The sequence below is a fragment of the Staurois parvus genome, unplaced genomic scaffold (assembly GCF_062004578.1).
Source record: "Staurois parvus isolate SC_StPar_1 unplaced genomic scaffold, SC_StPar_1.0 ptg000165l, whole genome shotgun sequence".
NCBI lineage: Eukaryota > Metazoa > Chordata > Amphibia > Anura > Ranidae > Staurois > Staurois parvus.
The window spans coordinates 19,439,127-19,454,759 of record NW_028317961.1 but is presented as its reverse complement, the minus strand read 5'-3'; the positions used below and the strand labels follow the sequence as shown (position 1 = coordinate 19,454,759).

General features: G+C 41.3%; 1 protein-coding gene across 1 annotated transcript in view; it reads right to left on the bottom strand.

Moving 5' to 3' along the window:
* The window catches only part of SYTL3 (synaptotagmin like 3), an 85,801-nt gene that overhangs the window by 26,799 nt on the left and 43,369 nt on the right, over positions 1–15,633 (bottom strand). Inside the window, exons 5-9 of the mRNA XM_089676283.1 lie at positions 14,378–14,429; positions 12,119–12,185; positions 6,272–6,344; positions 3,200–3,327; positions 2,306–2,443 (exon numbers count right to left, since the gene is read on the bottom strand). Of these exons, the coding sequence (XP_089532409.1) occupies positions 2,306–2,443; positions 3,200–3,327; positions 6,272–6,344; positions 12,119–12,185; positions 14,378–14,429 (458 nt within the window). The remainder of the gene's footprint in view (positions 1–2,305; positions 2,444–3,199; positions 3,328–6,271; positions 6,345–12,118; positions 12,186–14,377; positions 14,430–15,633) is intronic.

Sequence of the window (15,633 nt, the reverse complement as noted above, 5' to 3'; positions counted from 1 at the left end):
TCAGCATCATGGTATCAGCAGGATCAAGGAGGACAGAGTGAGTACATCAGCACACCCTGGGATTTACAAGGTGAGAAACTTCCACGTATAACAAGCTTTTAAAGGACAGCGCTGTGCTTAATCCTTTATCCTTGTTCTGGGAGATCTGCAGAGCAGCAAGGAGGACTGGTAGTGTCTGCAGGCTGTGCAACTGGGAGCAGTACAGGGGACAGGAGACATTTCTGCATGTAGTATGCAGCAAGCTAAGCTAACTTTCAGAGGCAGGGCTGCATGCCCCTAGCCTGTAAGAGGCTTTTGCTACTGATCCGCAAAGACTGATCGCTTTCAAGTAAAAGAACAGTCCAGGATCTGTTTCTGTAAATGGGAAGGAAGTTGTCCCTGTACATTGATTCATCAAATTGGGCATCCCATAATCCCTATTACCCTATCCAAGTTTGCATAATAAAATACCATAAACTCAAGCTCATGGACTGTTCACTGACTGTGGATGCAAGTGTGGAAAATGCATGTTTCCTGGCTATGCAGAACGTAGGGGGACCTAGAAACACAGCAGCCTTCACAAGGATAGAATTGCATTTGGGAGTTCTCATCCGAGCCATCCCTATAGCAACCAGTACAGCTGTTGCCCCTAGTAACTGGCAACCATCAAACCATAGAATTATTATGTGCTGTCAAATGATCACAGGAGTCAAGCAGGAAAGTGGAATTGTGCTGTACTGCTGTGACTGCGCTATACAAATGCTGTTGTGCATGCTGTTGCCTGTAGCAACCATGTCAGGCCTGTACAAATGTCTTCGTGCAGGTGGCTGGAGTTAAAGACTGTGCTAATTGTGTACCTGCCACTCATGTCAATGAGACCTGTATCATTGGCTTGTATGCCCATAGCCACCATGGCTGCCGCATTCAGATTCAGCTGCTCAACAGGTGGCTGGAACTAAGGACTGTGCTAATTTCAATTTGCTCATTCTAAAGTGGACTGTACTGTTGTTCTGCATGCTGTTGCCCATAGCAACCAAAGCAGGTCATCGCCTTTATGTGGATTACAAAAACCCCTCAGCCCTCCAACGATGATAGGGGTCAAGGAGACTTCTCTTTAGTTCTACACTTTGTTGCCCGTAGCAACTACAATGGGCCAGCATCTCTATGTGGATTACAAATAGTCAGTCGCCCAACAGCAGCTGAGGTTTATGTTCATCTTACATCAAGCCCCGCTTAAAGTCAGTGTAATTTATGTAATCTTGCTTACCGTTACCTGCACCAATCAGGATGGTCTGTCGCTTTGAGGATTACAAATGCCCAACAGGGGTTGAGGCCAAGTATCATGTTGAGACAAGTTCTGCAAATGTCAGTGAACTGTTCTTGTGTTCCTGTCAGGAAACAGCACTCCTTAAGCCTGGAACCCAGTCAGTACACCTCCGCTCAACTGAGCAGGGATTAACACAAGCGTGGGAAAAGTCCTGCAAAACAGTGCCACTGGCACCAACAAGTCTGAGTGAGGGGCATGGCCGCACCATAATATCTTCCCAGCACACCCAGTGTGGAGAGAGAGTGAGAGAGAGGAACAACATAGCGGGTTACCTGAAGCCTTACAGCCAAATTGCAAGTCTTCCAGAAGTATTGGAATTGGTACAAGACTACCTGATGATGGATACCGGTGTGCAGTTGCAACACCGGGGGGAATTGCTCTCGGCACAATCAATGGAATGGAGAAATTGTGTTTGCTGTGTACTAACTGCCGGAGAACCACTGCAGCGATCAGAGCTTGGCTAATGTGCAAGCACTGTGATGAACTGCTGGTGAGGTTGATGCCCAGTGACCTGCCACCTGTCATCCACTTGGTGGACCTAAAGTCGGGACTGTGCATAGGGAAGAAAGAGAAATCCCAGTTGGCCAGCGGAAATCAAGAGAAGTGTGAGGTGCAGTCCTACAGTCTGTCAGGTCTCTGCCACTACTCTTGTGAAAGAGGCCGCATGATAGCAGCAGCCCGGATGGAACAGCCGCAACCAGAGTTGAAGGCTGCTAGTCCAGCTCAAGCTCAAGTTGTCCCACAGGAGAGGCTGGTTGCTGAAGTTTGCCCTGTCAGACCCACCTGGAAGGAGACAAGTCATGATGACCATATGTCCTCAGGTGAAAAGAGTCAACACAGCATGACAAATTGGCAACCCCGCCCAAAAGTGAGGCAGGACTACGTCTTGATTGCAGGTGGCTTTTCAGACCAAAAATATGTATGAATACAGTATATCATAAATGTATTTCTTATTCTATGTTTGAACTGATGCAGGTGATATGCAGTGTTAGAACCTACCTGTTTCATGCTCCCAAAGAATACTGGCTGCTTTGCACCATCTCTTTCCTCTGTCTCTTGGCTTCTAGTTCTTTTCAAATTAAGTTCTTCCTCCTTAGCTTTGTGAATAAGATGATGTAAACTGATGGACTTTTCCAGCTGCCACAAAGATACATTATTTTTTATTAAAATAACAAAAGCAGTGGACATATAATGCACCTACAGCTAGACATGTCACCTGCAATCTAGAAACCTCCACATCCCAACTCTTCTCTTACTCTACCCCTCCTCACTGACCCTTACCCAGTTGTGGTCTACCTCCACCCTCCTCTCCCTATTCCCCTTGCTTTTTCTCTTTCTTTCATGTTCTTCTTTCCTTCTCCTCACCAATACACTTTAAACCCCTCATACCGAAAGATGTTCTACCCTGTTATGCTGCCTGCATCTGTTGTTACTTTCTGAAATGAATATTGAAAACCTACAGTCCATTTGTTTAGTTGTTACTATTTGATTGTACTTTTTGCATTCTTTCGTAGAATTTGTACTCCCATTGCGATTGTGACAAATGTTCTCTTGTCTGCCAAACTATAATATTGTATGCTATTGCTTATCAAAACTAAATAAAGTGCATTGAAAGAAATAACAAATACAGCAACAAACAAAATTAGAGTTGCCCATGTGGGGCATATTTACAAATCAGTGAACATTCACAGGTGGCTAATCATTCCTTGTAATTTAAAAACCATGTACAAAGAAGATTCATCTGCAGTGAATGTTTGATGAATGTCACATTCACTGATATATAAATATAGTCATTTTGGGGTCATTACTTAAGCAGAGGGATATTAAAAAATAAAGTCTGATGTTATTTAGTGCAGTCTGTTACTTTGTAGTTGGTATCTTTATTATTCATACCTGACAAGCTATATTAATGGCAGTGTCAGAATGACTCCTCCTTTCTTTTCTTCTTTCTGCACCTTCACCATAGTTTGTAGACAGATGCATTCTGTCATTCAGCATATCATTCTGTGACTTGGAAATTTCTAATACAAAATAAAATAGTGCATTATTGTCACTTTTTTAAAGGGCAAGTATATACAAAAAAAAACTCAACAAGTAACTGTATTTTGCCACCATGGACTTAAAACCAATGTAATGGCAATTAAAATGTGATCTTATTTCAAATTTTACCAGCTAGTTTCTCAGGAAATTGTAGAATTCACCTGAATATTTCAACACAGATTCAAAGAGGTGCTCATCCTCTTGGACCTGTGGCTGCTCCCTGTGAGACTGAGACCACTGTAGCATCTATCTACATGCCAAATAATGGGTTAATGATAAACTCCTATTCACCAATCCCCTCTGCACTAACTGAACCAGGAAGATCTCAGTACCCAACACTTCCAGGCTCATAGCTTCACTGTCCCTGTGACAGGAGCAGGGTGAGCTGCAGACCAGGGATAAGGATAGGCTTCAGGTTTGGATTAGACATGGGTTCAAGATGAACTAATGGAACAATTCTCACACCCTCTTTTAATTGTAATGATAATGCACTTTGAGGGACTTAAAACTTTCAGCTGCCTTAGAATGGCCAATAATGGAGTATTATATGCAGCACAGTGGCTAAATGGTTAGTAGTTCCGCCTGGCAGTGCTAGGGTTGCTGGTTTGAATCCCAGCCACAGCACCACCTGCCTGGAGTTTGCATGTTCTCCCTGTGCCTGCGTGGGTTTTCTCCGGGTACTCTGGTTTCCTCCCACAATCCAAAGACATGCTGGTAGGTGAATTGGATCCTGTCTAAATTGGCCCTAGTATGTGTATGTATGAATTAATGTAAGTTAGGGACCTTAGATTGTATGCCCCTTGAGGGTTAGGGACTGATGTGTGAATGTGCAATATATATGTAAAGCGCTGTGTGAATTGATGGTGCTATATAAGTACCATAAATAAATAAATATGCCAGACTACTCACTATAAAAAGGAGGGTACAGAGCAGCCTAAAAAACAAATTAAAGCCAAACTCCAGCTAACACTTTATAAACAAGCAACGATTTTTTTCCTTTTGGAATAAAGGTTTCGCACAAATAAAATAATCATTGCAAGCACCCCAGTCAGTGCTAACTAATTTGTCTAAACCCTGTAACTTCTACATATGTAAAACAGCTTGTTCTGTTGAAAATGAACAGACTTACTGGCAAGATCAGCAGGTGAAAATAAAAGAAAGTTAAAAAAAAAAAAAAATCATATATCTAAGAATTGGTAAGCTGCAATAAAAAAAAGAACTGGTAAGTTGAAATTTAATAAATGTTTGCGTTTGGGTTTAATTCTTCTTTAAACTGGCTTGTTCACTACAAGGCTTCCCTTTTATAATATTGGGAATTTTTTCAGGGAAAGCATTTTGGGTTTTTTTGTTTCTTTGGAGGTTTCCAGATTTTTATTTCATGCTAATAGGGGTTTTTTTTCTTTATTTTTTTTGTGGTGCTATAAGCACAGCTTTCGTATTATACAAAGTGAATACAAGGGTGACATATCTAGAGATCCTTGTACGGTAAAGGTAAGGTAAAGGGTGCATTCTGCTGTGGGACATTTAATTATTGTAAGTACATGTATACAGAAGTACAACCAAAACTACCCAAATGGGGTCTTTTTGAAACCTAAACATTTTGCCAATTGTTGAACTGCTGAGGTGATATATTTATTCCTTTGTGAATGTGGCTGTTTCTATGTGGGAAAGACTAAGTTGGAATTTTGGAGACGTGCATATAGACAAAAAGTATGCATACAGGTGACCCTGAATTACCCTTAGGACGACATGTTCTTGCAATACATAATGGCCAATTCCCAAGGATCCAATTTCTCATTCTTGACCGAGAACATCCAGGCCTTAGAGGGGGAGACTGGAACAAGCTGTTGCAGCTTGAACTCAGATGGATTTTCCATCTTCCATCTTTTTTTTAGGCCCTTTTTAGAGGGGTTCATGTCCGGAGATGTGGAAAAACAGACCTCCCTCCACCGTTCCATGGGGGTTTGGGAGTATGGGGATTCTTTGTATTGTAGTGTATACAATGCCCTGTGGTAGATTGTATATTCTACTATTGCTCTATGTGTCTGTTTGAGACCCTTTCTGGTTATATGTCACTCTTGGCCCTATATTTTGTATAATGCTATAATATATCTGCTGTTATAATATTGATGTAACATATTATGTATGAGATCTATATAGCTTTCATGGTGATATGTCTAGTTTTGTTTTTTTTCAACTTTCTCTCTTGTCATGGGGTCGGTGGGGTTTGAACCAGGGTGCCTGGGTGTCTTCTTCTCAGTGCCTGGCATGCTGGGGCTGCGCCACTGGATCTTTGGTCCTGTGGGTGTAGCAATGCCTGGCTGGGAGTTCTGGCTTTCCTGTTCTCCCTTACTATGGTGGCTGTGCATCTCCCTCAGTGTTTTGGCGGCACGCTGGTGCGTGTTACGATGTGACGTGGTAGTAAAACACCTCCTGGGGCTTTGTGTCTCTGGTAGCTTTGGTTCTAAAATTGATATTTGTTTTTCACTGCTGTATCTTCTGCAGTCTATTCATTCTTGTATCAAAATGCCTACCTCCCCCCCTTATCTCCAAAGTCACATCAAAGTCATGCCAAAGTTGCATCAAATCGCACTGTAAAGTCGCAATGAAAATCGCAAGATTTTGAAGTCGCACAAGTGTGAATGGAGCCTTAAAGTTGTTCTACTGCTTGTCTATTTTCCATTGCTGTTTTCTTTATGGTCTCTTAATTTTTGTATTAAAACATCCAAATGCACTTTTGTGTCTAAAAATTGTGGTTCTAAAATTGTTATTTAAAATTGTTCTGCTACTGGTTTATTTTCCACTTTTGTATCCTCTGTGGTCTCACATTGTACCATATGTGCTGTTTGTCTTTGAACTTAAACAAGAAAATCACACCCCTTATTTCATAAACTAAATTAAATCATGAAATAGATTCATACTTACTTTTCATTTGCGTGGTAAGAGATAGGAAGAGGTTTTCCATTGATTTATGAAAACCTTTTGACTTACTGTGTTCCTATAAGAAAATTTGAATTTCAGATAAATTATGTTTTTAGCTTCAGCTGCTAAAGAAAACTTTTGATGAGAGAAACACTGAGGCTATCATTGCACACCTTTCTCTCCGATAAGACTAGCTGTTTGGTTGTCACCCTGGCCCTGTTGCTTCTCTAAGTCAGGGGTGGGCAACTGTGGCCCTCCAGCTGTTGTAGAACTACAAGTCCCATGAGGCATTGCAAAACTGACAGTTACAAGCATGACTCCCAAAGGCAGAGGCATGATGGGACTTGTAGTTCACCAACAGCTAGAAGGCCACAGTTGCCCACCCCTGCTCTAAGTAGTTTCACTGTTCAAAAAATAAAGCAACACTTTTTAATCAGAGTATAGCATCAAGTCAATTAACCTCCTGGGATATTGATCTGGTCAGTTAAGTAGCAGAGGGGGTTGTTAATCAGTTTCAGCTGCTTTGGTGTTAATGAAATTAACAATAGGTGCACTAGATGGGCAACAATGAGATGAACCCCAAAACATGAATAGTTTTACAGGTGGAGGCCAATGAGATTTTTTCACTACTCATTTTTTCTGACTGTTTTTCACTAGTTTTTGCATTTGGCTAGGGTCTGTGTCACTACTGGTAGCTAATGAAGTGCCGAACACCCCCGTTTGGTTTGCGGTCGAACATTCAAACCTACAGAATGTTTGACTGCGAACTTCAAACACAAACAATTTACTAAGTGTATCTTATTGCATCTGAGTATGTGGTAAGCTTCCCCGCTGACAGCTGAATGTAAAAAGAATTGCCAGCATTGCCCGACAATTAAAACATTTTTTAAAAAAAGGCAGAATGTCCCCCCTCCCATCCATACCAAGCCCTTCAGGTCTGGTATGGATTTTGAGGGGAACCCCCACACCAAAATAAAAAAAAATGGCGTGGGGGTCCCCCCCAAAATCCATACCCGGTTCTTATCCGAGCATGCAGCCTGGCAGGTCAGGAAAGGGGGGGGGCGAACACCCCCCCTCCTGAACCATACCAAGTCACATGCCCTCAACAGGGGGGAGCAAGCGGGCAGGGGGGCTCTTCCCCACAACCCTGGGCTGTGGTTGTGGGGGGTTTGCAGGCAGGGGGCTTTAACAAGGGGGCCAGATCCCCCCCTATGTGAATGAGTATGCAGTACATGGTACTGCTGCCCATTCACAAAAAAAATGTGTAGAGTAAAAAAACAGGAGACAGTTTTTGCCAAGTCAAAAAAATATCCCCTGAAGTAGATCCAACGTCAATCACGATGCCCGCTGCCGCTACCCGAAAAAATAAAAAAAATACCTACTCCGCTCGCGACGCTGGCTCCCGCCTGTCTGACAGCTGCACCCCGAGCACGGTTCTTAAATGACGTGACATCATCATGTGCTGTGATTGGCCAAAGCTTTGTACCTGACCTGTGGTCAGGTGCATTGCTTTGAACAATCACAATGCACTGTCAGGGGCGCCGTGCACTGTGGGGTGCAGTGGGCGATAAGCCCGCAGAATGCACGTACTTAGGTTCGACTCGAACATAGAGCCCAACACTACTGGTAGCATGAGGCGATACCTGGACCCTACAGAGGTTGCACAGGCAGTCCAACTCCTCCAGGATGGCACATCAATACATGCGATTGCCAGAAGGTTTGCTGAGTCTTCCAGCACTTTCTCAAGAGCATGGATGAGATTCCAGGACACAGGCAGTTACTCTAGGAGTGCTGGACAGGGCCATAGAAGGTCCCTAACCCATCAGCAGGATCGGTATCTGCTCCTTTGTGTAAGGAGGAATAGCACTGCCAGAGCCCTACAAAATGACCTCAAGCAGCCCACCGGTGTGAATGTCTCAGACCAAACAACCCGATGTTGTCAGGCATGCATACAAGCATGTGAGGGTCATACAAACTACTGAGCACCATTTTGAGTTGCTGCAATGAAATTTCAGCAACATGGACTAGCCTGCTGCATCGTTTTTTCACTTTGATTTTCGGGGTGTCTTTGAATTCAGTCCTCTGTAGGTTGATAATTTTCATTTCCATCAAACGATGGGGCATCCTTACATTCCTAACACATTACACAGTCCATATCAGTATAGATATCCAGCATGATATTTTTTCCCTATTGAGATCTGATGTGTTCCTTTAATTTTTTTGAGCATGTGTATAAAGCAGTTCTTTGGCCAGAATTTTTTTAAAAAAGAAAAAAGAAAGCACGTGTGCTTTCTTGTGAATGGAAGATTAGTAGTGAACAGAAACAGGGGGAATGCCTAGCGACATGGCCTGTCAATGTCCAGTGACTGTCTCTCCTCTAATCATGAAGTTTTCTTGGCTGTATTGCACTGAGAGAACTTTGCAATACCGCAGTCTGCATTTTATGCAACAGTTGCAAAATGCAGGCAGCGGTATGGAGTGACCTAGCAGTTTATCTCTAATAAATGAGCTGCTAATTCAATAACATGGAACATGTATGCAAATGGAGACTAGTGAATTATTAAAGCCAGGTGGGCCAGAATTTCACAAGAAGTTCCTTTGACAATGGGGCAGAGTAAAAATGTCAAGTCTCATGAAACACACTTTCACTACAAAAAGGCCATTTTTGCCATATAATCTTATGTGTTGTACATACAAATGTACATATATATCTGTATTTCTGAACAACTCTACTAGTGCATCTAGCCACAATAGAATATTGAGTACATTGTACACTGAACCACTAGTAGTAGTGCAAGGCACTAGGCATAATCATTAGGTTCCTACTACTGACTCATAATTATTGGTGCTCTCACATGGCTTCAAATTACAGTTATTACTGTTCATTTATTTAGTGCTGCCATCTCATAAAACATATGGATGCAAAACCCCTCAGGGCCCAATAAGACCCATAATGCAGTGCATTAAGTACAATAGCATGTTGTTGTGTCATTCAATGTCAATAGTTCTGTTAGATCCTACTTGCAGGTCTCCCCTGCTTATTTTGTCTCTTTGTTGTATTCTTATAATTTTGTTTCTGTTTATTAAAAATATTTAAAAACTTTGGCACCCAACGCATCAAACTAATGCACCTCCTATACATGTGTTGTATTGTTCCACATGTGCCGTGCATTGTGTTGTGCTGCATATGAAAAAAATGGTGCATTTATGATTTTTGTTGCCTTTTGGTGCAAACCATTAATTTGAATGCAGTGTTTTAATGCAATGTGTGTTGAATGGTGGAGAATAAGGACACTGATGCTCTTTTGTTATCCCAATACACCAGAACAGACAAGTCTAAATAGACCCCAAGGGCTAATATTTTTAAGGGTAAATATTTTGTAATATAATTACCAAAAATAAAGAATATTTATAAACTGAAACAACAAAGTATGCCAAGATCACAATCATATCACTTGTCTGCATGTGATTTCTGCAGCTCTTTGTGATCAGATTGGAAAGTTTTTCATTCACTTTCTGTTTAACTAGTAAGATTGTCACCAAGGCAAGAAATGAGAGGAAATGCACAACAGGGACATACAGAAATTAACACACTTGTTTAAGATGATTAGGAAAAGACTATATATAAGAGATTTTATGTCACTTCCAGTCCTGGTGACAATATTGTCACTTGGTTAGAAAGTAAAATCTCAACAAGATCTCAGACAGCAAAAATAACCTGGCAAAGGTTCTAACCCCTTGGCTGGAGTTGTACTTTTAGAGAAAAGATGAAAAAACAAAGTCCTGCCTATGAACAGGTTAGTATCACCTGCTAATATCATTATTCTCCAAAAGTCCTCCTTTGTACGGCTCTGTGATTTTCTTCTGCTTTGGTACTAGGACTTTCATTTTCTTGAATTCTGGGCTAAAGCTTTTCCACTTGTTTGTAGACTATCCAATAAGACCCGTTTCACATATACTATATTGCCAAAAGTATTTGGACACTCCTCCAAATCATTGGATTCAGGTGTTCCAATCACCTCCATGACCACAGGTGTAAAAATATCAAGCACCTAGGCATGCAAATTGTGTCTACAAACATTTGTGAAAGAATGGGTTGCTCTCAGGAGCTCAATGAATTCAAGCGTGGTTGCCACCTGTGCAATAAGTCCATCTATGAAATTTCCTTGCTACTAAATATTCCACTGTCAACTGTTAGTGGTGATATAACAAAGTGGAAACAACTGGGAACAACAGCAACAGAACCACGAAGTAGTAGGCCACGTAAAATGACAGAGCGGGGTCAGCGCATGCTGGAGCGCACAGTGCGCAGAAGTCACAGAATATCTGCAGAGTCAATAGCTAAAGACCTCCAAACTTTGTGTGGCCTCCAGATTAGCACAACAACAGTGTGTAGAAATCTTCATGGAATGGGTTTCCATGGCCGCATCGCTGCATCCAAGCCTTACATCACCAAGTGCAATGAAAAGTGTCAGATGCAGTGGTGTAAAGCACGTCGCAAATGGACTCTAGAGCAGTAAAGACGTGTTCTCTGGAGTGACTAATCACGCTTCTCTTTTTGGCAATTTGTTGGACATGTCTGGGGTTGGCAGCTGCCAGGTGAATGGTACTTGCCTGACTGCAATGTGCCAAGTGTAAAGTTTGGTGGAGGGGGATTATGGTGTGGGGTTGTCTTTCAGGGGTTGTGCTTGGCCCCTTAGTTACAGTGAAGGGAACTATTTAGGCTTCAGCATACAAGACATTTTGGACAATTTTGTGTTCCCAACTCTGTGGGAACAATTTGGGAATGGCCCCTTCCTGTTCAAATATGACTGTGCATCAGTGCACAAAGCAAGGTCCATAAAGACATAGATGAGAGAGTTTGGGGTGGAGGAACTTGACTGGCCTGCACAGAGTCCTGACCTCAACCCAACAGAACACCTTTGGAATGAATTAGAGTGGAGACTTCAAGCCAGGCCTTCTCATCCAACATCAGTACCGGACCTCACAAATGTGCTTTTGTTTTGGAAACAAAACTCCAAAACATTGTGGACAGCCGTCCCAGAAGTGTTGAAGCTGTTATAGCTGCAAAGGGTGGGCCAACTAAATAATTTACCCTACAGACTAAGACTGGGATGCCATTGAAGTTCATGTGCGTGTAAAGGCAGGAGTCCCAATACTTTTGTCAATATAGTGTGAATTGGATGCATTTAAACCACATCTAATTCGCTTTGACATGTGAACCAAAATCCTTTTCTATGCAGCCGGTTTACAAAAGTGCGGGCTGGCCGCAGTACGATTTAAAAAAAAAAAAACGGGTCAGGTACGATTTCCAGCCTAAGCGTACCCTTAGGGCCCATTTACACCTTTTCGGTGTGTTGACGTGTGTTATGTCACATGTTAACATGTTGTGTTAAGGCAGCGCATTCAAAAATGAAAGGGCGTCCAATGCATCCTAGCACATGGCCCGTCTTTATTTATAATGCAATGCACAGTAACGCACTACCATGTGTTCTGTCTTGCTGTAATACAGGTACAATGCCATGGTGCGTTGGGGTGCCAATCAAAATGAATTGCATGTTACATGTGTTACCATACAATATGGTATGAACAAGTTAGCAAAATATAGAATCTGGCCTTAATGATCTTATTAAACAGGAACAAAGCAAGGAGTATCCTAAAAGCCAAGTAAGTGAAACTAAAACAAAAGGGAAAAAGAGGAGAAATTCTTTCTTTGGGTACTAAAACTAATAGACGTTTCTTTGTGGTACATGCACTTTAGCAAGTCTTTTAGTTTTTTAAAATTTTTACTTCATTATTAAGTTGCAATTCAAAACATAGATTTATAAAAGGGAAATATTGTAATGTTACCTCAGTGTCACTTGTAGAAGATACTTCATAGAATGGAGGTGGTGTTGGGGGTACAACAGAAATCTTACTAGGATAGAAGTAGAATTACTAAACTACATTTCCAAGTATCATTGCAAATTCTGATACATTTAGAAAGGCATTTAAACATTATCACTAAACATGACTGAGCATGTTTTCATCATCGTTACTAATAAGCACAGAGACAAAATTCAAGGCCAAAGGCATGTTTTGCTATAGCATATTACACATATGGATATAAACCAGACCTAAAGCTATACCAAAATAGACACAAAGAACTAATAGTATACATGGTTTTGTGAGGCAAGACCTTTTCCCACACAACTTGCATACTGTTCAGTGGAAATAAAATGACAAGAGGCTACGGTATATGTAGGTTTCCAACCTCAATCTTTAACTACACTCAACAGGTCATGGGGGTATTTGCACAGGTGCTATAGCCCAGGTTTACACTGGATCCGACTTTGAAATCGTGTGACTTCACTTGAAGTTGCACAATTTCAAAGTTGGATAGCAATGTTACTTCAGGTGTGACTTCGAGAAATCAGCAAAAGTAGTGCAGGAATTACTTTTCAAATCGGTACGGCTCTGATGATGTCAAAGTCACACCAATTAGAACAGTTCCATTGCCGATCGTTGGATGCAACTTGTCATTCGATTTGAATGTTCAAATCGCATGACAAGTAACTTCAGTGTGAACGGGGACTTAAATCAATGTTAGTGGCTTTTTTTTTGTGATGGCTATTTTATCTAAGAGAACATTATAAAACATGGGATGTTGGGGATACTTAAGGAGTGGGATTAGGAAACACTGTAGTAGATGGAGCTCCATCTCTTTTAACCATTCTCAAACTTTAAATTGTCTTGCAATCTGGAGCCAGAACTGGCTGGGGCAATGTTTACTATATTAAGATAGGTCTAAAGGGTGCCTCTTGTAGGTAGTATGATTTGCTTCTATTGACTGTATCTCAGCTATATGCCTATGTTACATACATGTATCCATTGCCTTTCAGTATTATATTTTTTCTGATGAAAATTGTAGCTTCTGTCACCTGCCCTCTCTTTTATCTCTGAATTCTTCCTAACAGGTGGTAGATAAGCAAGGCGAGCAGTCTACAGTGTAGAACATTAAATAAGGGGCACTCTTTACGTTTGGAGAAAAATAAATTTAATCTCCAAACATGGAAAGGTTTCTTCACAGTGAAGCTGTGAAAATGTGGAATAGACTCCATCAAGAGTTGGTTCTGGACATCTCAGTGGATTGCTTTAAAAAAGACCTGGATTCTTTCCTGGATACACAGAATATAACTGGATACTAACATTTCTAGGTAAAGTTGATCCAGGAAATATCCGATTGCCTCTTGGGGGATCAGGAAGAATTTTTTTTTCCTTGCAGGAGCAAATTGGATCATGCTTTGCTGGGTTTTTTTGCCTTCCTCTGGATCAACTGTGGGCATAGAATTATAACTTTTTTTTTTTTTAATGGTTGAACTAGATGGACTTTTGTCTTTTTTCAGCCAGACTAACTATGTAACATCTATGCTGTGTCACTGTCTGTCTTCTCAGACTTTTTCTGCTGCTATAAAAAAGCAAAATATCCTTGACAATAAACATTCTATAAAAACAGTTACAATATTTTGAAGGATTGCTACTGTGTATGTCTCAGTGGATTCTCCTTTACGCCCCTGAGTATTAAATTAAATTGTCACAATTTTAACAACTTTCTACTGTATGGAATTAAAGCAAAGCTGCTTTCCTAGGCCTCATGCACACAAAACATTAAAAAAACTCTCCTAGAAGCTGTCCTCCTAGCATCAGCATTTTTGCAGAAAAAGAGGCTTGTAAAAGTATCTAACGCCTTTACCAGGGTTTACAAGCATCAAGTGCTTGGGAGTTCATTCATTTAATTGGTCAGAATGATAACTTATTCTGACCACTGAAATGAATTAGTACTCAAGCACTAAACACGTCTAGCATTTAGACGCACTTCGGCACGTTTAGACACATTTAGTCGAGTTTAGCCATGTCAACTGTTTTTTTCTGCCAAGATGCTGCTGCTCCTGGACGCACTGGCCCTGGGGTTTTTTCTCCTGCTGGTAAACGCTACTGCTACTAAAAGCTGTGTGCATGGACACATGGAGGGCCATTTGGAAGCAGTATATGAAAAAACACCTGATGCTCCTTAAATGTTTGCAGCTGATATGAGCAACAAAATTAATGAAGGTCGTTGTCAGTACTTACTTCAATTTTTGGTAGGATTTCAAAAGCTTAGCGCCTGTTGTTTCATGTTTCCCTTTAAATGAAAAGTATATACATTTATAAAACTAAATATACATACACATGTTCCACAATTAAAGCTAGGAATACAAAAATAGGCACTACCAATTAATTCCCAAAAGTCACATTAAAAAACAAAATAAATAAACCTAGCTTTTGACAACGGTTTTAGTTTACCTGTGCCATGTTCAAGGTAGTTTCATAAGCCTCTTAATTCTCAAAATTGCTCACAGCCTATTTTGCCATAAAAAGGTTTCCATCACAATTCCATTAGACGTGGATTTGGTGGCAGGCCATACAGATTTACATATATGGGTGGTACTGCCAGGCAGTAGCTCTCCAAGTTAGCGTCAAGTGTCAGTAAGCTCAGTTCAGTTTGGCTGGTGGACTAATTGTGGTGTCACTACTGTGCTTCTGCTCTCAATCATAATTTTAAAGTGGTTATAAACCCTTACATAATATACCCAGTGAAGTGACTAGCTTAAGGTGATACATAGAGATGAAGCAAATCCTCCTACACATCTCTTTTCTACATCTGTTCAAAGTCCAGAATATATAAAGCTTGTCTGAGCTGTCAGAAAACAGGGGGCGGACAGCTGAAATTACACACTGCAGAACTCATTGGTGATTGGTGTTTGGTGATGAGATGGCTGAATTTGGGTTTTTTTAGGCCTTTTTTTTCTATAATTTCACCTGGTGACATGTTTCCTGTCTTAGGGTGGATTCACTCTATGGAGGAGCAATAGAGCCACTCTTGGGTAGAAGAATCGCCAACCTGTTGAGAGGGTAGTGTTAGACTAAAGTTCTGTTTTTGAAAACTGCAAGCAGTCTCTTTATTGCAGCAGAGACATGAAATGTGTACATTCAGGCACAACAGGTGAAGGAGTGACTTCATCCTGCACTGACCAATGAGAATGGCCACAGCATGGCCCCCAGAAGATGCCAGGTAGAAGATGTTGATGCCAGCAAGGGATGTCGCACAGTTTAAGGGAGGTAAGTAATATGGAGTTTAGAGTCCCTTTAGCCACTAAAGGACCGCCCTATTGCAGATATACTGCTACAGGGCGGCACCTGGGTGCAGAATCACGTAAATATACGTCACTTTGCATTTCCGGGTAGGGGGCACCCTACCTACACCGCCATTGGCAGTCGCGGATGTCAATCACTGGGTACTGGCCGCTAACTACCCACCGGGACCCGGTGATTACCAAGCATCTCTG